This window comes from Mirounga angustirostris, unplaced genomic scaffold, assembly GCF_029215605.1.
Source record: "Mirounga angustirostris isolate CCGP_5_RB_7025 unplaced genomic scaffold, mMirAng1.0.hap1 SCAF_5, whole genome shotgun sequence".
Classification (NCBI taxonomy): Eukaryota; Metazoa; Chordata; class Mammalia; order Carnivora; family Phocidae; genus Mirounga; species Mirounga angustirostris.
In genome coordinates this window covers 6011161-6032720 of record NW_026991713.1, presented here as the reverse complement: position 1 = coordinate 6032720, position 21560 = coordinate 6011161, and the positions used below count along the sequence as shown (strand labels likewise).

Genomic DNA, 21560 nt, shown 5'->3' with positions numbered 1-21560 from the left:
CCCATCCACTCTCTCAGCCTCCAGGAATCTTAGCGCACGGTGTGGGCCCGCAGTCGGCCTGGGCTGGCACCTCAGGGCCCTCAGCTGGCCTCGGCTCGGATGGGGCTGGGCCCAGAGCTGGGGACACTGCCCGACCTGCCCCTCGGGTGCTGGGACTCAGGCCAGCCTCACTCCACCGGGGGCAGCCCCGTAAACACCAATCGGCAGTAGGGCCCGTGTCCAGGCCCCGGAGACCACAGCCCCTCACAGGCCCAGGCCTGCCCACGTTTGGAGGTGTCACCCCCAGCTTTGAATTGGGTTGTCCAGGTCCTCTGCAGGCAGCTGCTGGGGAGGGGGAGGCTGGCAGAGGCCTGTCGTGTGGGCAGGCTCCCGCTGGGGCGACACCTCGGCTCCAGCTTCGCGCTCCCACATTCTGGGCCGCCTGGCACCGGGGCGCTGGCACCTGCCGGCCTTTGGCGGCTTGTTTTGTTTTTGGTTGTCGATCACTCACGGGCACGAGTGTTGCTCTGTCATTTGGGCAGGCCGGGTGCTCTGGGCGCTCCCCGTCCCCTTGCCCTCTCCTCACAGACAGGACCCAGTTACAATGGTAGGAAAGCTCCGGGAGAGACAGCTGGCCGCATTCGGCGAGAAGGGGCGGCTCTCTTGCAGGGGCTGTCACCTCCACCTCCGCTGGAACTGGATGCCGGGCGGATGACGCTCTGCGGGAAGCCTGCGCACCTCGGCCAGCTCCTCCTGCGGATTCTCGGATGCTCCCCAGGGCAGAGGCTCCCCAGGGCAGAGGCTCCGATGGGGGATGCTCTGAGCATCCTTTTTATTATTTCTTTAGTTCTCCAAGATGGTTGGGGGGAGGGGCACTGAAGTGTCATCACAGGCCCCCCGTGTGCCCTCTAGATGTGCTGTACTTAGCACTTAAGTGCGCCTGAGACTTCTGGGATCCTCGTGCAGGCTTTTGTCTCTTGCATTTGCTTGTGGCTTCGTTCGTTTCCAGCAATATCCCACATACTTCCTCCCGGCCACAAAAATGGGTGAGAGACAGATGTACTTTGCCATTGTGTTGGCTGGCTTTCTTGTGATGCTCTCCGCCCGTCCCCGTTTTTCATAAGTAGACCAGGTTCTCTTTTTCTGAGCTTTGGCATCCACTAGGAACGTCAGGCTTCTGACAGTGTCCATGTCAGTTTAATAGGAAAATCCATACCTCATGGATTGTCAAGTCCTTCTGTCCTGCCCTTGAAGTCCTAAATCTGGGCATTTGCTTCCCTCTGTAGCAGACTGGCCATAAAGGATGCAAGACAAGGTCATTCATACAGCCCAGGAGGGCTCGGCCGGCCGTTGGCAGGGACGAGCACTTTAACGTTGTCATCGGCCCCTGTGGATCTCTGGTGCCTCTCCAGGAAAGGGCCGCCCCGTCTGGGGGTGTTTATGTGGCCACGGATCATCACAGAGAATCTTTCTAAATTTCACCATCAGCATCTCAAGCTTTACCTTTTGGATTTGTTTTGTGTGGTTCTGTAGAACTTTGGTACAATTAATGCTGTGGCTGTAACTCCTGGTTGACTCTAGGCGTCCAACTCTTACAAATTCTAAACTTTAAGGAATTCTCAACACAGGGGCGCCTGGGTGGCTCGGTCTGTTGGGCGTCTGCCTTTGGCTCAGGTCGTGATCCCGGGGTCCTGGGATCGAGCCCCGTGTGGGGCTCCCTGCTCAGCAGAGAGTCTGCTTCTCCCTCTCCATCTTTCCTCCCCCCACTCACGCACTCTGTCTTTAAAAAAAAAATTCTCAACACGAAGTGACTCCAGTGAAGACAGTACCAGAAAGAAGTACTTCCGAGGGTAAGAGCCGTCTCCACCGCAAGTATGGTCTTCAGGGACGGTGAGGGCCCTGCCTGATGCCCTTCCTTGGGGGGCAATGTCTGATTTCCACTGATCAGAGGTGCAAGGACATCTAAAGTTGGGGAAAAGCCCGCTTATAATTAAGGAGAGCCTGGATCATGTAGTCCCCTGATCACAGCCATGCCTGCTCAGAGTATCCTGGGTAATTGGGTTTCAAGTGAACTGGAAATGAGCAGGCCCACTATCCCTGTTAGGCATCTGGATGAATACCCTGGTGTGAGTGCTTGTCCTGAGGGGCACAGGAGGTCCCTTGCAGGGCATGTCCAGATGGCACGTTGGGGGCGGGGGGGGCTCTGCCCACCGCCAGGGAGCCTCACTGTGCTGGCCAACAGCACTCACACCCCTTCTGCCTCCGCCTGCTGGACCCTCTGGCTGCCCTAAGAGCAGTTAGGGTCTCCCATCACCCCTACCCTCAGGGTGAGGAAACAGGCACGAAGAGAATCCCATTCCCTGAGGCCCCAGCAGTGCGTGCATGACGAGGTTCCTGGGCACTGCCCATGATGTCAAGGTGCACCCTGGCTCCACATTTGTCCCCGCTGCGTTCTGCTCTGAAATGGAACCAGGGCGGGGGGAATCCCACTTTGGGGAAGGAACCTTCTGTGGTCTTGAGTGTTCCCCTAAATCCCTATGTTGAATCCTATCCCCGGTGTGATGGTCATAGGAGGTGGGAACTTCGGGAGGTGATCAGGCACGAGGGTGGGGCCCTCATGAATGGGGTCAGTGTCCTTACAAGAGACCCCACAAAGCTCCCTTGCCCTTTCCCACACAAGGACACAGGGAGAGGGTGGCCATCTGTGAACCAGGAAGAGGGCCCTTATAGATGCAAATCTGCTGCCCCCTGATCCCGGGACACCCCAGCCTCCTGAGGCAGGAACTCCTGTTGCGTAAGCCCCCCAGTTGTGGTATCCCGTTACCGCGGCCCTAACGGACCCAGACGGACACCTGGCAGCCAAACCACCGTCTTCTTTCGTTTCTCCAAGTGGACGTCTTGGTATTTTGGTTTTCTTCAACAACCAAACAGGAAGACCGCTGACACATGGCGCCGGGCCTGTGGTTCCGGGGCCTCCACACAGAGAGGGAGGCCAAAGTCGAGAAGGTATACTTTATTGCGGTACAGGTCGCATCGAGGAGACGACAGGACGCCGGCGGCTCCCCAGGGAGCATACCAGAGACAAGGCGTCCTGCTCTCTACACCTCAGCTTGGCTGCAGGGAAGGGGCGTCTCCCCAGCCGACAGCTGAGGTTCTGGGTGGCAGAGAAGATGGACAGACACAGCCAAGCAGACACATGGATGGGAGGCACGGTCAGGTCGTTTTGCTTCTTGGCTTCAAAACGAAATCAAGCTCCCCCCCCCACCCCGGGGGGCAAGCTCGCCCACCAGCCTGTCAGCTGGGCTTGGGGGCACTGCGGCTACACGAGACACACCAGCATGTGACTCCAAATTTCAGAAACAAAGTTATGGAAATGATAAGAATTTTTATATTTTCCTCCCATCGATGAAAAACGAACAAAAATCCAACATTTTGACTCTAGACTCTGGGGGAAGGTGGCATCTGACGGTAACGTCAAGTTCCGCCTAGAATGGTCTTCCTCAGCTGCCTGCTGCCTGGCGCTCCGCCACCCCACTTGTCCCTGAGGCCCCAGCCGACGGCAGATGAGGGAGAAAGCTCTGTCTGGGCCGCAGACAGGAGGGTGGCCTGCTTCTGCATAAACGGAAAGGCGACGGCAGCCAAAGGCCGCGGGCCTTCCTGAGTGGGAACTTCACGGGAAGCTTGCTGGTGAAGGTTTTGGTTGAGACTGGGAAAGAAGAAGGCTGGGTCTGGGAAGCAGGCTCCCAGGTGTTCTGGGGGGCAGGGGTGCGGGGTGGGACCCTGACACCCTGCCACGGGGCAGACTCGACGCATGGGCAGACACTCTGGAGAAGCAGTCCGCCTGGCCCCCGTTCACGTGTGGGGCCCACAGGTGTTGCTGGGTAAACCTGTTTGTGGGGACACCTCGTCGTGCTCCCCAGAACCCGCATCTGCTAACACCCTGGGAAACACAGCAGCCCAGGAACCGGACTCTCTGGAAAAGCCCTCGGCTGAGCGTAGGTGGTGGTGAGGGGAGTGCGGACAGGGGCCTGGCACTCAGCCCTGGGGACACCGTGACTGGCCCTGCTCCTGACCTCGGAGGGAAGAGGACCCTGAGCCCCCGGAGGTGGCGCGGGGATGACAGCTCGAAGGCGAGGCTGCGCCTGAGGGAGGAGGGGAGCGGGCTCTGCAGAAGCAGCTCCACGTGCTGAGGCTGGAACGGGCCGGCACGCGCCACGGAGCCACGAGCACCTAGGTCAGGCGGGTGACGTGGCAGTGGTCGGGCTCGTCCAGGTACAGGGTGCTGAAGACGTCATTGAAGAAGCTCGGGTGGTACCTGCAGGCCCGCTCACAGTCCGGGTTGAAGTTCACCTCCAGGATCTGTGGCTGCATCATTCGCTTCCCTGAGGGACAGCACAAGAACACAGGGCATCTCACGCCCGGGTGGCTGGCCAGGCCTGGCACCAGGTCCCTGGTCCCTTCCCTCCCGAGCTCCCTCCTGCCGCCGCCGCAGCCCGCTGCCCTTCCCACTGGCGCTCCGCCCCAAAGTTCGCTGCCCCTAACGAGCCTCCCACACCAGGTCTCACGGTGAATCTGAGGCAAAGGACCATCTCAGCAGCACTGAGCAGGGCAAGGAACCAGAGATGCCCTCTCTGTCCCCCAGGGGCGGGGGAGGGCTGGATGATGGGCTTTGGGTAAGTGGAGGGGGGCGCGGTTTGGATTATGGGGCAGGCGAGCCCCCTCACCATCTGGACAGTTGTCCCACTTGAGCATGAGGTCGATGGCATACACAGCCCGGGACGAGGGATAGTTGCAGAGGCCCAGGGGCGGTGGCTTGGCACACGCCACTTGGAACAGCTCCGTGAAGGCCTGGAAGATGTCAGCCTGGGGAAGGGGCAGGCAGGGTTGGGGGCTGCACGGCTCTGAGGCTGGGACCAGCCCCCAGAGCAGCTCCTTACACGGCCTCACTGCCTCTCCGTGAGCTGCGGCCCCAAACGGCCCACGAGCCCTCCTCCTGCGGCCTTCGTGTCTCCACCCCTGGCCCTCGCCGTCTCCTCTGACACGTGCTAAGCTGCCTGGCTCCTGCCTCGGGGCCCCCAGCTCCCCTCGGCACCAAGGTGCCCAGAGCAGCAGCGGAAGGGAACTCTAGGATGCGGAGGCCAGCCCGGGTCTCCAGCTGTGTCCCTACTGTCCCCTCAGGTCTGCAATTTCTGGGGCAGGTAGGGCCTATCGCCATCTGGCTGTCCCGACAGTGCTCCCACTCCCCTCCAGAACACCCCACGAGGCCCAGAGGGGGAGGAGGGCTGCAGCGCACGCCGTCTCCTTCACCGGCCTCGGTGGGAGGAGCAGGACCATCCCAAGGAGGCCAAGACCCCCACCCGCCCAACGCCAGCCCACGAGGGAAGCCCCAGCCTCCACCCAGGACTCACCTGGACGCTCTTCCAGGGAAATTCCGGGTACTGCTTCTCAAACTCAGGGATGAACTCATTACAGTGCACCTGCCACAGACACACAACCCGTCACGCTCTGCCCGGGGGCCTCCTCGGGGCAGGGAGCGGGGAAGCCTGCCCTGCCTTCACGTGGAGGCTCTGGCACTCACCGGGGCCACATGTCAGCACCCTCAGCCTATCCAGCACCCCTGCCCCTGGGCACAAATGAGAGGCAGGGGACGGAGTCTGAGCTCTGGATCTTACCCTGTGACTCAGGACAAGCAGATTTACTTGTCAGAGCCTCAGTGTGCTCATCTGTGAAATGGGACAATGCTCCCTGTGCAGCACTTATTTACAGGGCTACTGTGAGGCCCGGACAGTGTGCTGGAAGCAGAGCCCAGACCCAGGCCTGAGCTCACCGCTCAGCACCAGCTCCAAGTGCCTGAGGACGGAAAGATCTCCTCGGGCCAAGACTGCATCTAAAACACACGTGCGCAAGCCGGCCCCAAGCTCAGGCTTCTTCCTGAAAGGCTGAGCCAGGATGGGCTCCCTAAGGAGGCCTGATGCTCACATCCTGTTGGCGATGTGTCCCCACACACAGGAGCTTACAGAGAAATGCGACCCTTGGGGTGCCACACTCACAATATGGGGGGAAGCCATTCAGTTCTCTCAGAAACAACTTCCAACCGTGTCCCAGGGCCCTGCTGACGGCTCAGGGTCCTAGGGACCAGCCTCCAACGCGGCCCAGGACAAGCAGCAACAGCCAGGCTGGGCGTGCGTGTGGGTACGGCCACTCTGATGGCTCAGTCCACCCTCGAGGACTGCTGAGACATGGGCACAGCGAGGTGTCCCTGGGAGTGGTCAATGCAGCTCATTTATTAATGGTGAACCCCACAAGTGACGTAAATGTCTACGAACAGGTGAATGACAACACCATCCCAGGACAAAAACGCCCCCAGCCACATTTAGCAATAATGACGAATCTATATACATGATGCTCAGCAAAAAAAGAATACCATAGAAGGATTTGCTCAGCTGGATAGCAGTTACACAAAAACATATATATATATAAAACCACCATTTGAATAGCTTTGCGATCAAAAGAATCAAGCCAAAATATCAAAACGTGTCTGGAAACGATAATTACCACCTTCAGAAGAGCGCCCACCTTGTGGGAGGCAGGGAAAAGAAGGCCACCTGCAGGCCTTGGGGTGAGCAGGGTGGGTGAGGGGCTGAGTGGGTGTGCCCTACTTCCCACTGGCCTGAAACAGCCGTCAACCAGCCAGCAGGTCAGGGAGGGCTTTTGGGACGAGTGTGAGGCAGCCTCTTTCTCCTCTCCTCCTTCCTCCACCCAGAGCAGGCTCTGCCTCTGCCCGGGCTAGGCCCGCCCGTCGCAGGTGCACTGCTGCTGGGGTTTGAGGCCCTCACCTCGGAAGGAGCTCTGCCCTGCTGTCCCTTTGCCCAAGGTGCCCAGACAGCAGGGGGAGCACGGATCCAGGATCCAGGCAGGGTCACGGGCCAGCAGCAGCAGCCTGCTCCCGGGGGGCCACGTGGCACGCACCCCTGTGCCTCCCCACCCCCACCTGTCCTTGTGCTCGGGGGTGCCGGACGGAAGGCGGTCTGTGCCTCCAGCGGAGACCTGCCTGGCCCCGACTTGCTGCAGGACCTGGGGAGGCCTCGGGCACCTCAGACAGAGCGTGTGCCTCTCTCAGCTGCGGGGCTGCCGCTTTGAGATTAACCCAGGTACCAGAGGCAGCTCCTCCGAGGGTCTACACAGCCTGCCCAGAAGACAAGCCGATGGGTGTGGGGTCTGGGTCTGTAACTGCCACCAAGCGAACCTACCTGCTTTAGCACCACTTCCGGGTCATAGTTCATGACGGTGAAATGTTTCTCATAGTCGTCCAGGTCATCGAGTGCGAAGGGCCTGCAGGAGGAGCGCCCAGACACGGGAGGGTCCTGAGCATGGCCGCGTCCCAGTAGGGACAGTGCTCGAGAGACCCTGCTGGACGCCAGTGCCCCCATCGGAGTGAGGGGGTGGCCCTGCGGCCCCTCAGAGCTTAGCTCTGGGAAGACACCTGGATGGCCCATCACTGCCATCACGATCCGCAGCTGCTGGTGCCCCTTTGACAGTGACAAGCGCTGCTCACGCCCCCACCCGTGGCTGATGCAGGCTGGGTATGAGTTCCCGCCAGGGACCAGATCCGGGCTCAGCGGGACCACCCGCTGGGTGCGTGGTGGAGAAGGAGCTCCAGGACGGGCTTTCTGATCTCAAGATAAAGAGGGGCCCCGTCACCCCCCCGCCCCCCAGCCAGCCTCCCAATTACCGGTTGGAGAAGCGCAGCCAGAACACGTCATATACGAACAGCCTCAGGGGCTTCACCGACCGCAGAAGCACGACATAGCGGACATCGAACTTGACCGGCCCCACGTCTTCTCGAAGGAACAAGACAGGATTTTCGATGTATTTGGACACAACCTGGAGGACACAGATGCAGGGTTACAGGCGGCTCTCCCCTCTCCTTGGCCCGGAGGCACTTAACCTCACCCCATCTGCATCTATCCTCCCTGGTGACAGGCTCATGCCTGAGGGCCATCCAAACACAGTCACCACATCCTGGAGAAACAGGCACGCTCCTGCCCTGGCCCCCGGAGCCCTTCGCCCTGCACTTGGCTCCTTCCTTGGTCTTTTCAAACACTGTCTAGGCTGCAGCAAGTTCTGTATCTTCACCTTCACTTTGGCTGAAGGAAAAGATCCCATCAGTTTTTAGGTTTTGAAAACTGCATACAAGTTCTCAGCCGTAATCCCACCAACTCTTCCTCCGCTGCCTGGAATCCGCTCAGCAACCACCCCACTGGCACGCTTTCCCTGACCTCTGCCCAGGGGCTGTGTGTCTTACAACACCCCCACCCCCAACACCGCCCCTGACGTGCCCCATGTCACTACGGCACCGTCTAGGGGCTCCCTGGCCTGGCCGCCTCCCTCCTGCCGGACGGTCCTGCGTGGTGGAGTGGGGTCTCTGACATCAGACATACCTGGACAGCGCTCGACAAGGGCTCCCCCCGCTCCTGGACAGTTACACAGCCCTCCCCTGCTGGCCAGGACATTGGAAGGAGTCGGGGTCGGGGCTTCAGAGACACCTGTGAGCCGAGTGACCCCGCTCACTGCCAACACCAGGACCCACCCCCATAGGGCCCGACACCCGAGTCCCCTTTTGCCCCCCAGTCTCATCGACCAGCCTGTGTGCCCAGAGCCGTGAGGCCCACCTTGGGGGTGCTCTCGCGGTGCCGGATGATGCTGTGGAGGCTCCTGGTGATGTGGGTGTCCAGGCTGCGGGCCAGGTTCCAGGGTTTGCAGATCCAGTGGTTGTCCTGGCCCCTGAGAGCACATGCGGTCGGCTAGGCTGTGCCCTGTGCCCACCTTCCCGGGACCACGGCAGTCTTAGAAGAGGGGCACCCAACCTCTCCCAGGGAGTAGTGGGAGGTGTCACAGAGGGAACATTAGGGGCTGGACCCTGGGTACAAGGAAGAATTGCTCGAGCCCTGATGTGGAGACGTCCGTGGTGGTCCCAGCAGTGCCCTCTGCCCACGGCTTCCAGCGCTGCAGCTGGCACAAGTTAGTGCAAAGCTGAGGAGTGGGCCGGGTGGGGCGGGCCGGGCCGTGGGAGGGTGACAGGTGTAGGAGTCCCACCTTGCAGGGCTCCATGGTGAGGGGGGAGAGGGGGGCCCTTACCGCCTCTCCCGCTGCTGGAAGTAGCTAACAAACTGGGGTAACTCGGTGCGGAGATTGAAGGTGCGGGGCAGCCAGGCCGGGCCCTCGGGGCCCCCCGCCCGGCGCGCGATAGAGGCCAGGCAGTCCTTCACCGTCAGCAGGTTCTCGCAGGGGAACTGGTTCAGCAGCACGTTGGGCCTCTCCTGGCTGAGCGTCCTGCAGGGCCGAGGCAAGTGCACACGGCTACAGGGGCGGCGAGGGGCTCTGGGGCCAGTCCCTGGGCCCCCGGCCTGGTAGCGGGTACTCACCTGTAGTCCTTGAAGTGGGAGAAGTTGTAGAGAATGTCAGCATCCGCCTCGCTCTGGGTGAAGGTGAAGCGTGGGTGCGTGAGGTGGCTGAACACCAGCTGAATGTCTGTGTAGACCCTATAGGAAGAAGTCGGGCTGAGCTGGGCCCCCACCCGTGCTCGCCACACCCCTGGGACTCGGGTGCTCCCCACCCTGGGCTGATGTGAGAGAGGATGAGGCTGGGTATAAATTCCACTCTGCAGTCCTAGCTCAGGCCGAGGTTGGACAGCCCGGGTCAACCTCACCCTCTCTGCCTACCTGCTGAGTGTGGGGCAACTAGGACTCTCCTGACCCCAGGGTCCCCACCTCTAAGGTGGGATCACAGCCCAACTCACACTTGTCATTGGGGTAACACGGGATAACCTGAGTGTTTCACGGACGCAGGCTTATCTCCCACACAGGAAGGAAACAGGAAGGACTGATACAACCAGCCTCCCACGGACATGCAAAGAACTCTGCCCTCAGAGAAGGCAGCTGGTGTCCAGGTGCGTGCAGGGGAGTGTGTGGCCAAGACCAGTGCCCTGGATGTGGTCTCGTTCCACACCAGTGCTCGCTGCTGGCTGCCCTGCCCGGTCCTCGCTGGCCCCGGGGCAGAGGTGAGGACAGAGCCCAGAAGCCCATCTGCTGGGGGTGGCCGAGGCAGAAGAAGGTAGGAGGGTGGCCCAGTCCTGGACAGTGGTCCAGGGGAGGAGATGAAGTGGACTGCCAGGGGCAGGACTGTGAGCAGGAGGCCAAGACTAAGTGGGCCTCAGTGGGGCCTCTGACCCTGAGGAAGGACAGACTCTGGGCAGTGGGCCTGGGCACCAGGGAGGGCCCCCGGGCTGCCTGGGCTGGGGGGCTGGCCCAGGCTTGGGTAGCCAGAGAGAAGGACTCCCATGGAGGCAAAAGCCAGGCTGGGACCCGCCTCTGAGCCTGCTCCGCATTCAGAGGGCGCAGCACTGCACGCCCACCTCCTCACCTGTACAACGGGGCATCTGGTTCCACCTGGCATCCAGCCTGCCTGGCCTTACCTCAGCCGCCAGCCCCCAGCTGCAGACGCCCGGGAACGGCCCCTCCTAGCAGCCCAGCCGCTTCTGCTAGGTGCCCTGCGCATTCATGGTCGGCCCAGGCTTCCTGACCTCAGGAGCAGGCCTGGCTATGTTTTCACCCCAGGACCAGAGGGAACCCCCCCCCACCACAGCATTCTCTCTGTGATCCTAAGACTCTGCCCCTGGCTTCTGTCACTGCCATGCCATCAGGCAACGGCAGGCTTACTGAGCGCCTCCCTGTGCCGGGCACTGTTCTCAGAGCCCTGGGAACTCGGGGGGAGCAAGGAGGCTCATCATGAGCTGAGAAGGGGGCTACGCACTTGAAGACGTGGTCACAGGGATATGCCACCGGACTGATGGCAAGCGGCAGCTTTTCCTTGTTTTCCTCCAAAATGGCCTAGAAGGAAAGCACTGCAGGTAGAAACAGCTTCAAGACAGGGAGCAAGGGAACACCCACCTCCCCAGTCCTGGCGCATCAGGGGGCACCCCCAGGCCCCAGGTACAGCCTTCCAACAGGCACAGCAGTGGCCAGAGCCCTCGGACTACCCCGCCCTGGGACTCTGGGGCTCAAGGCCCCTCATGCTGAGCGACCCATTTGTGTCAAAAGGAGAATGTAAACACTGTTCTAAATCTCAACGCTCTCTCCAAATCACAGGCATCTGAGAAGGTGTCAAGCCTGTCCCGGGAGGGGGCTCGCCGGTCCTAGTGGAGCCCTGAAATGCTGTTCCAAGCGTAAGCCGTGTGGTGGTTTAAAACACACCAACGAACACTGTGACACTCCCTTCGAAAGGCATCTCCCCTTGGGTGTAGGCCGGACCGAAGGAGCTGCTTCTAAGGCACAGACTCAGGGGAGCAGGTGCGCTACTTCAGGGAAGGCCCTGCGGCTTTCTCCGTGCTTTCTCCCAGCTCACGGGCTCGAAGAGAAGTCTGCAGCCCTGCGGAGAGGCCACGTGGGTTAGAACTGAGGCCTCCTGCCGACATAGCCAGCACCACCTTGCCAGGCATGTGAGCGCACCAGGCAGAAGCCGATCCTCAGCCCCAGCAAGCCTCAGATGATGCGGTCCGGCTGACAGCCTGGCTACGCTTCGAGAGGGGCTCCGAGTCCAAAGCACCCCCATCTCCTGTTCCACAGAAAGTGGGTAAGATGATCAATGTTTGCTGTGTTAGGCTGCTGCCTTGGAGTCATTTCTTATCCCGTGATCGCTGACTCATACCGGCGATCCCCGGACCCAGAGCACAGGCCCGAGCGGGATGGGTCAGATGGGGAAAAGCAACCAGGATGCTACAGACAACTAGATTTGGCCTCAACTCCTCTTTCTGGACAGCAGAGGACGTCCCGAGGTAAAAAACAATAACTAACTTGAATTCCTGAGTGTAAATTCAGTCAGCTGTCCCAGCTCAGGCCCTCCCTGCCCTGTCTGCTAGAACCACTTCAAGATCAGGAACCCTTTGTCCCTAAGCCATTCTTAAGCCTTACTCCTTTGCAGTCACCCATTTACTAAGCAACTACTAGGTGCAACTACTCTACAAGGCTCTGAAACATGCCTTGGACTCAAAATGAGGGATGAGTTTCCTGCACGGATAGTTCAACCACCACTGGCTTAGATGGAATTCATGGCAAAGGGGCCAGGAGGACCCACCACTACGGCCCAGCCTCTCCCAAACCACAGCATTCACAGAACGGCTAACACCCCACGGCGCTTCCCATTCTCACTCGAGCTAACTTGTCCACTCCTTTCCACAGCCCTCCGAGGCACTCAGTGAATGTCTGATGTGCCCGTGTGGGCAGGGAAATTTCAACACGGTGGGGTAAGGCTTGCAGCCTCCGCCCACAGGCTGTCAGGCCCCCTGGTGTTGTGCCCCAGCTCGCCTACCAGCTCTGTGACCTTTGGCAAGTTACTTAACCTCTCTGTGGTTTCCCCATCCTCAGTAAAATAAAGACAGAAATAGGACCTCAAGTCCTTATGTTATAAAGGACTACCGTCAAGCATGCCCATAGGTGTTAACCACAGGCCTCACTCATGGCCTGGTTCCAAACCGGGACCAGCCACTGGGAAGCAGAAGTGGGAGATCAGAGGCAGAGGAGGGAGGAGGGGGGCCCGGGAGTGTTCCCTGTTCAGCCCTGCCTGGTCTGCCGTGACTGTGTTCCCAGAAGCTCTACCACCTCCCCTGCCCGGGGCCTCCCAAACCCTGGCTCCCTAATTTGCCAAGAGGCTGCCACAGATGAAAGTGCCTCTTTTGGCCAGAACAGCAACACTAACGATGACGCGACTTGCTGAGGGCCTACTGTGTGCCGGAGAATGCACCGTGCGATGCTTGAATAGCACCTTCACATCCCCGGTGAGGAGGAACAGTACCGCGTTGGGATTCATAACCAAGCCTCATGGCCCACACTGTGCCCCCCAGTCTTGGCAAAGAGTCCCCCAAAACAAGGAAGAGCAGCACTGACCACCAGCAACCCCAGCTCCAACCCTCCGACAGCATGGGTCCCGGCCTCAGGCCCTGGGGTCCAGGCTCGGCGTTGGCACCAGAGCTGGGCGGCCACTGGCGGCTCCTGCCCACTCCCTGAGCTCTGAGCCCCTTGTCTCTCAGATGCTCCCAAACTCTCTGCTCCCTCCTACAGTAGCCAGTTGGCATTGAGTAACACGTGGGGACTGAAGAACGTTCCAGAAGCCACCAGGCCAAAAGGCCCCAAGGTCGGAGGCAGACGGTCACACCTGATAGTGCTCATCTGGCGGCTCGGGCGTGGAGGAGCTGAAGTCCAGAAGGTCGGCAGGGACCCAGGGCAGCAGCATGCACTTCCGGATCAGAGGGTCAGCCTCCCCGTAGGCAAAGTCCCGGGTCACCTCCTCTGCATCAAGACACGTGGCCCATCAGGGGGCAGCAGGAAAGCAGGGCCTGGGCCCATCCTTCAGGGTGGGTGGTTGTGGCACTTACCGCCCGTGTCCAGGTCCCGCAGGGGCCACAGCAGCGTGTAGGCCACCTGCTGGGGCATGTAGAAGAAGGGTGCGGTGGCAAAGCTAGGTGTGTCCGAGTGCTGGATGCGCGAGCCGAACTCGTCCATGACGTACCACACCGGCACCTTCTCCTCGGCTGTCTGTGGGCAGAGCACACACAGCAACCCGGGTCCACCGGTCCATCTGCCTGCCCCTTTTGTCGTGCACCCTCCCATCCATCTACCCAAACAACGCCCCATCTATACCTAACTCTCAGAGCCTGGAGTGTCTACCACACGCATCCCAGTCCCCTTAACCTGGGGCCCCTGGGACCATCCTGGGCAGACCAGGACACAGACCAGCAGACTGCAGTGTGACTGCTTGTGTGGGACAGGTGCATGGACTAAGGCCCTCAGTCTAGCAGCTACGTGGATGTGTCTGGCAGGGGAGGGCGAGGGGGGCTCCCTGGAGGAGGTGACATCCAAGCTGAGACCACGAGAAACAACTTTGGTCTTCTCCCACACTAAAAGCGGCGAGGGGCTGGAGCCTGAGGGTGGGTCTTGGGAGGCTGGTAGGAGGGATGGTGATGGACACCGAGGACTTATGCTAAAGGGACACAGCTCTTCAGAGGCCAATGAGGAACCAGAGGGCTTTTGGGGGATGACAGAACATGAAGGCACCAGGAAACAGGCAGCCAGTCATGGGGCCCACATCTAGGGGTCTGAGAGAGGGTCGTGTCCCGTGAGCTCCAAGGCCCCCAGACACCCGAGTGCCCGGCACCGGCTGGCCCAAGGCGGAGTCACAGGCCCACGATGGAGCCACAGGGAATGAGGGGGCCCCAGGAGAGACGTCTGCTCACTTCTGGGGGGAAAGGCCCCTGGGACTGGGTCCTGGCTCCCCTGGGCTGCCGCCGCTCACCCCGTGGGCCAGCTGGTAGGTCTGGTTGAACCGCCACATCTCCTCCAGCACCAGGTCCTCGGCCTCGGCGCTGGGCAGCTCGCCGTGGAACTCGATGCCCATCAGGCTGGCCATGCGGTGCAAGAGCCCGGGCACCTGCTGTAGCTGCTGGCGTGCGCGCTCCACACGGCACGTCCAGGCGTGGTCGATGAGGAAGATGCTGCCAACACAGGCCCAGAGCGGGTGTGAGGGGCCCTCAGGGGCTCTGCCCCAGGAGACGCGGGGGCGGGGGGAGAGGGGGCCTGTCACTGCAGCCTGGGGAGCTTCCTCTCTTCCAGTGTCTGCAAAAACCAATGGGGTCGGGCGCCTGGGTGGCTCAGTCGGTTGGGCGACTGCCTTCGGCTCAGGTCATGATCCTGGAGTTCCGGGATCGAGTCCCGCATCGGGCTCCCTGCTCAGCGGGGGGGGGGTCTGCTTCTCCCTCTGACCCTCCCCCCTCTCATGCTCTCTCTCTCATTCTCTCTCAAATAAATAAATAAAATCTTAAAAAAAAAAGAAACAAAACCAACGGGGTCCCTACCTCCTGTCGGGGGGCCGGTACGAGCATGAGAGAGGACAAAACATACAATGTGCTGACTGCACACACCAAGTCCTTGTGTTCTTGGTGATAATCACCATCCATCACTGTCACAGTAAGTGCTTTCAACTGCATTTGGACCTGCTGGGCCGGCCCACGCTCCCACCTCGCTATTGCAGGCCCGGCATGCGCTCGGCAAAAGCAAAGGTTAAGACAGCGGGAAGCCAGCAGCAGGGAGAAGCACAAGGAGCTGGCACTGGGGGCTCACTCATGCAGGCCTGGGACTTCGGGGCACTTCCTGGGACACAGCAAGGCCTTTGTGGGAGAGGCTGCAAGTCCCTGCGCATTTGGACCCCTGCGGCCCACATGCCCAGTCCCCCTGGAAGAGCCCGGGGGTGGGGCCACCACAGAGGACCAGGCAGGCACCTGCCCTCCCGCCCCCCCGGGCAGGGCTGCTGGGACACCTTCCAGAGCCCCGCTGGAACAGGAGGCTCCGGACACCCAGGGGTGTGGTTCGCCTGCTGGGCAAAGCGGCCGTCACCTCCGTTCCCCTGGGCATCAGCAAATGCTCCAGGTCTTGGGCTGGGTGGCTAAGTTAGCAGTGTTTATTCCACTGTGCTTCTAGTGCTGTACGTCTGCATACTCAAAACCAATGCAGATTTATTCCTGCCCTTGTGCTTAGAGGTTATGACCACGGGAGGCCGGGATGCCTTGCACACAGCCGAGCTTCAAGGCGGGACACCTGGGCGTGACCCTGGACAAATGCTCACGAGCGGTGCTGTACACAGCAGGTGTGGAGAGAGGATGAAGTTGGGGTCTGGCAATCAGGGCAGACTCAGAGCTCTACAGGGAGAAAGGCCCGGGGGGAAATGAAAGCAATGCCCGGGGCTCCAAACACAGGACTCCACCCGCATCCCGTCCTGTGCCCGCCTGGTGGAGGGCTACGCCTGAAGGCTGCAGAGGGGCAGTGAGCTCCTTGAGGTGGCTGCTGGGCCTGCGGCCCCAGAGCAGGGGCACCGAGCTGACGGTGTGAGGTGAGCCTACAAGTTTCGGAGAAGAGAGCACGTGGGTGGAGGCGGCTGCCTGGCTACCTGTGTGGCCACTCCCACCCCCTCACAGGGTGCTCTGCACAAGAGGCCGGCCAGTTTCTTCCTCAAGGGTCCCACAAAGTTTGGCAGATGGGCCTGCAGCTCCTCTTGGCCCCTATGAGGCAGGAATCCCAGGGTCCAGTCTTAGCTCTGCCCCGTCTACCCTGTGGCCCCGGTGTCCTCCCCTGAGGAATTAAGCAGACCACACTGCTCACAGGCCGGGCATAAAGCCCTGGGAGAACCTGTCATAGTTTTCAGAGCCTGGGATTCAGTAGGACCGGGGTAGGTCCTCAGGACAGCCCGGGCTAACTGACGCGCCACACCCGGGCTCTCAGCCAGCCGTGTGACTTTGGGCAGGTCCTCCTTGTCTCATCGGCAAAGTCGGAACGCATCACCCCTCTGCTGTGGGACCCCAGTGATGGTTGGGAGAGGTGTGGGGAGGCTGCTCTCAGGTCTGTCTGAAACATGACTCACGCGGGAGCGTCATCGGTATCGGTATTAGGGCCAACCGGACCGTGGGGCCCAGCTGGAACCTCTGGTGGCCACGAGCGCCTCTCACAAGGGGCTAAGGGACCGGTGCTCGGGACACAGCAAACACGAGGGCCTGCCACGGCTGCTTCTCCCCAGAGGGGCCATCCCTGGCGCAATCTAACAGGGAGCCCACCCTGAGGACCACGGTATGGAACTCGGGTGTCGGGCCTGCAGCTCCTACCTGTTGGGGTCGGCCGCCTGGAGCCCGTTCTCGCTGGTCACGATGACCTTGTAGCAGAGCTCGCCGCCGGGGTTGGGCTGCTTCTTCCTCGCTTCCCGGGCCTCCTCGCCCTCACTCTCCTCCTCCACTTCCTGCACTTGCATTATCCCGAACATCTCCCCGGCATCGAAAACCTGGGGCCACAGCAGGGGTGTTGGCAGGCTCCCGGGGGGCCTGAACCCCAGCCCCAAGGAGCGCCACACCCTGGCCTCAAGGGCCAACGAAACCCCTCAGGGGAGGCAGGACCTATTTAGTACCCAACTACCCATCTTACAGGTGGGGAAACTGAGGCTCCTAGAGATCAGCCAGAACTGCAACCTAACTACGGTCACCAGCTATTGTCCAAAGTCCAGCAGCCCAGGGGGCCTACGCTTAGAAGTGGGGCTGCAGGCATGTGGTGGAGTCCAATCTAGCCTAACTCTGGTCAGGTCAGAGGTGAATCTGGAGGTTGGGATCAACTCCAATTTCACAGGAACAGCCAATCCTACACCAGGGCAGCAACTGAGGCGCCCCAGAAAGAAGGCAGGTGGCCAAGAGCCTCCCACAGCCGCCACGCCAGCCAGGCCAAGAAGCGGTTCGAGCCTGCACAACGCATGCTCTGTGGCTGGTCTCAAGTGCTGGGTAAGGGCCTTGGTCCTTGAGTTTCCTTGCCAACCACATGCAGCTGGTGAAGACGAGCCAGCATGCCCCCCTCATGCACCACGTGTCCGCCACCAGTTGGCAGGGGGCCTTAGGGCAGATGCTGGAGCCAGGCGGTGGGGCCTTGGACCGGTCACTGAACCACGCTGTGCCTCAGTTTCCCCATCCCTACAATGGGAACAGCAGAACCGACCTCAGAGGGTGTGGGAAGGATGAAATGATTAACAGATATCAAAAGCTTGGAAGAACCTAAGCTCGGCAAATGCCGTGTAAGCACCTGCCAGCACCATTATGCTTCTGAGACTAGCCTCTCCCCGGGGAAGAAGGCATCCTCCACCTTCCAGGAGAGCAGAGTGTAAATCAATAAAACAGCGCATAGAAAGTCCCTGGCACGAGCAGGGACAACAAAAGCCAGTTCCCCAAAACCCACTTCTCAGGACCCCAACAGAGATGCAAACCAGCCCCCTATGCAGGCACACGCAGCTTTTTTGTGCCAGGCAGGAGGGCTCTCCGGGGTATGAGGGCGAACTGCTCATGATCTTGCCTAGGGAGCAGGCAGCCGAGCAGCAGTGGAGTAAGGTGGGGCCATGTGGGAGGCCCAGGTCAATGGCGCTGGGGCCTGATGGGAGGTGAGTGTTAAAGCGGGGGAAGATCTGAACATGTGGCTGGGGGTGGCAGTACAAGGACCCCAGGTAGGGGCACAGAAGCTATGGAACAGGTGGAGCATGCCAGGGTCCTTGGAAGACAAGGGGAGCCGCCTCAAGCAGGATTCCCTAAGCAGTCAGAGCTGGGGTGGGAGGGGGTTGGGGTGCTACCTCCCCTCCAGGACAGAGCTGCTCAGAGGACTGGAATTCACACCCTGGGTTTCAACCCAGAACCCAAATCCCCAAATCATATGGAGGGAGGGGGCACAGTGGGGTAGCCTAAGGCCTGGGGATAGAGGGCCTGCCTTCCCCCAGCTGTGAAATGAGGGTGACCACAATGCCTTCATGGACGGACTGGAAAAGCCCCTAAGGAGGTAACGAAGGGAAGTGGTTTTACAGCTGGGAAGTTCCTGCCGGCAGGGAGAGGTGGAATTTATTTTAAAACACTCCCCATCCTTTCCAATGAAACTGATCTGAGGCAAGGCACCAGGGTCATTGGCCTTGCGGGGAGTTGGGAGGGGCCCCATTCCTGTTGGCAGGTGCCCTCCCCCACACCTGGGCCCAGAGCAGCAGTGGCAGGTTTCACTGGGAACAATGGATGTAGGTTTTGGGTCTAGTAAAGTGATGACTCACAGCTCTGCCCATAACCCCTAACGGCAAGGGAAGCTCATGGAAAAATACTGGCGGCCCCCTGGTAGAGCTACAGAAGCCAAGGCAGAGGGGACGCTACATCCTGGTGACTGCTCACCATGTGCCGGCCCTGGCTGATGTCACGTAGGCCTCCCCACCCAATCCCCACTATGACAGTGGGAGCTGGGGCCCTGTTCCACCATCGGGCTTTCCAGATGGAAGACTCCAGCTCAAACGGACCAGTGTTGCCCGAATGAGGGTTTCCTGCCTACGGAGGCTGGCTGGGCTAGGGCCAGGGCGTTCCCACATCATGTGCCTTTCACCCAGAATGAGGAGAACCTTCTTATCCTAACAAACTGGGGGAGGGGGTCCCCAGCACATGCCTGGGACCAGAGCCAAGGGCTCAGGAAACACTGGTGGAAGGGAGGGCAAGTCATATGGAGAAGGAAATTCACAAGAGGTAGGGATGTAGTGTCACTGAAATGTCTTTTTTTATAGTAACTATGTGTTTGGAGCAGGAGGGGATTTGGTGAACCCGGATTTAACACAGAAAACCTGGCTGAGAAGGTGCGGTCCGTCGAGCGGCTAGGCTTGGGTGACTACCTCTTCCTGGCTCTGGGGCTCCACTCCATCACCTGCCCTGGTCTGTCTTGGCCCTGGGGGCAGCCCCCCTACCCAAGAAGAGCCTTTTTCCAGTTAACTAAGAAGGCCCCTCTAACTGGCCTGTGAATGTGCTCTGGCTTCAGCACCTGGGCAAACGACCCAAAACCTGGGCCCACTCATCAGCGAGCACCCGTGGGGAGCCCCACTGGAGACCCAGGCTAGAGAAGGCTGGTGGGCAGAAGGGAGCCGTCCCCACAAAAGGGCAGAGAATCTAGAAGCATGTAAACCTTTTTCTTTAGATCGTTTCCGTCTCCCACAACCTCTTTCCTTTCACCTGCAAAATGAGGGTGACCAGGGCTCAAATCAAATGATGACACAAGAAAGAATTCTGACTCGAACAGCTAAAGCCACACAAACTCATGGGACATCTACTCTCCCTGGAGGAGGCAGTGGCTGAGAGCAAGGGACAGGTTCCCAAGTCTGACAAACTTTGGGAGACTCAGCTGCTCTTCCTGTGACTCACTTTTTTCAACCGCATAATGGGGATGCTAAATCTGTGGGGCTCAGATGCGTGGATAACTCAGTACAGGTCCCGACACACAACAGGAACCGCACACACAGCCCCGGCCCAGCCCCAGGCACTGGTAGAATCGGGGCCACAGGTACTGGGCTCTTGCTGCCACTTAGGCCCCGAACTCTAAAAGCTCCTGAACCGCCAAGGAGGCGACGTCCAAGTCGGTCATCATGGCCTTCGTGCGCTTCATCAGCAATCCTCTGTCCGTTTCTCCCGCCGCGTCCACGCCGCGCCCCAACACGGACACACCCCCAGCGCGTCTCCCCCAGGCCTGCCCACCGCGGCAGAGGCTTCTCCCGCCCCGGGACGCGCTTTCTCTACTTCTCCCCCAGACACACTCCCAACCCGTGAGCCCGCGTCCTCCGGGGCGCCGCCAGCCTCCCCCCAGAGCGCACCTGGTCCGGCCTCCCCGCGATGCAGCCCGGCGGCTCGCGGCCAGAGGCCCGCCCGCAGCCACACCCTTCCCGGTAGAAGGGCCCAGCGCCGTCCGCGCCCCAGCTTTCCCGGCCCCGCTCTGCACCCCGGTCGTCCCTGCCGGCGCCTCGCCCTCCCGCGTCGCCCTAGCCCGCACCTCGTGCTCCAACTTGTGCAGGAGGCGGCCCCAGTACCGCTCGGGGACCCCGGACGCGCGCAGCGCCAGGCCGTGCAGCGCCGCGAACTCTGCCCGGGCGCGCGCGTCCTCCTCCGCAGTCAGGCCCGGGTCGCCGCGCTCGGCGGGCGGGCTCTCCGACCCCGCGCCGGCGTCCATGGCGCCCACACCAGCGCCAGCGCCGAGTCCCACTCCGCCGCCGCCCGCAGGCCCGGCGCTCCCGACGCGGCCCGCCCGCGCCCGCCCTCCCCGCGGCCCCCGCCCACCGTCCGCCCGCCCGGCGCCGTATCGCGCGAGCCGCCGGGAGCCTAGCTCCGGGAGCCGGACCGGAGCCCGGAGGCCCGGCCGGCCGAGGGACGCGTGCGCAAGTGCGTGAACGCGCGGGCGTGCGCGGGCGTGCGCGGGCGTGCGGCGCGCTGGGGGCTTGGCGCCGCTGGCGTGTGCGCACGCGCGCCGGCTGGGGGCGGCGTTTTCTCTCTCGCGCCGCGGCTTCCCGGGGGACGCCGGGAGCGAGGCTGTGCGGCGTCCACGCTGTCGGAAGCGGAGGGTACTCCACACACCGTCTGGAAAAGGAGCCTGAGGCTCGGAGATCGGGTTGTTCCCGGCGTGGACTCACCTTTGACGCCTTGCAGACCCCGGGGTGGGAGGGGATCTCTGATTCTTTTGAACGATTTAGGTGCTGCAGAGTAGTGGCCCTTCTCAATTTCTGTACATTTGGGTTCAAGATGTAAATTTACTCAGTTAAGCCCGGTGGTGTTTCTTATACGTGGAGGTATCGCAAAGGTATTTCCAAGTGCGATTGGCAGAATTTCAAAAATCATGCTTTGAACGTTCTATTTTTTCAAGGTCTTCCGCGTTTCATCGTCGTGTTTGCAACTGTGCAATCGTAATCTGCTAAAAAGCGCAAAGGCTGATTTTCTTTTTTAGGTGCTTCCGTTACCGAATACTTTGATTAAGTTTTAAATTGTGCTTGGATAAAATGCACGGGTTCCGGGGACTTGTTCAGTGCCACTGGGACACATAACGTTGTTATGCGAAGGTTCACACTGCCAAAGCGCAGTTGGTGAGGGGCACAGGGAAAAAGTCCCTGCCATGCTCAAGTACTTTTTTGTATCTACCATCAGCTTTGTCACGGAAATTTCGTAGTTCAGTTACTCTAAT

General features: G+C 60.6%; 1 protein-coding gene across 3 annotated transcripts; it reads right to left on the bottom strand.

The window, feature by feature from the left end:
• Nucleotides 1–2977: 2977 nt before the first annotated feature.
• Nucleotides 2978–20775, bottom strand: TTLL12 (tubulin tyrosine ligase like 12). 3 transcript variants are annotated; one of them, XM_064590506.1, is made up of 15 exons: nucleotides 20666–20775; nucleotides 16682–16854; nucleotides 14326–14524; nucleotides 13409–13568; nucleotides 13189–13322; nucleotides 10792–10868; nucleotides 9405–9521; nucleotides 9118–9312; nucleotides 8652–8763; nucleotides 8421–8525; nucleotides 7712–7863; nucleotides 7230–7311; nucleotides 5388–5456; nucleotides 4704–4842; nucleotides 2978–4361 (listed from the first exon to the last, which is right to left on the bottom strand). In XM_064590506.1, the coding sequence occupies exons 2-15, from the start codon at nucleotides 16834–16836 to the stop codon at nucleotides 4210–4212; spliced, it is 1848 nt and encodes a 615-aa protein (XP_064446576.1). In that variant the 5' UTR covers nucleotides 16837–16854; nucleotides 20666–20775; the 3' UTR covers nucleotides 2978–4209. The 3 variants fall into 3 exon arrangements, with proteins under 3 accessions (XP_064446576.1, XP_054362726.1, XP_045728324.1); XM_054506751.2 differs by lacking the exon at nucleotides 20666–20775 and adding an exon at nucleotides 20382–20627; XM_045872368.2 differs by lacking the exons at nucleotides 8421–8525; nucleotides 20666–20775 and adding an exon at nucleotides 20382–20645.
• Between the last annotated feature and the right edge of the window lie 785 nt (nucleotides 20776–21560).

What these genes read in the sequence shown, in the direction of transcription:
- TTLL12 (XM_054506751.2), bottom strand. Translation starts at nt 20,558, where the DNA reads ATGGACGCCGGCGCGGGGTCGGAGAGCCCGCCCGCCGAGCGCGGCGAC. An exon ending in GCGGGACCTGGACACGGGCG is followed by an intron (nt 13,323 to 13,408) that starts GTAAGTGCCACA and finishes GTCTTGATGCAG; the next exon opens with AGGAGGTGACCCGGGACTTT. An exon ending in CCTTGTCGAGCGCTGTCCAG is followed by an intron (nt 7,864 to 8,420) that starts GTATGTCTGATG and finishes TGTGTCCTCCAG; the next exon opens with GTTGTGTCCAAATACATCGA.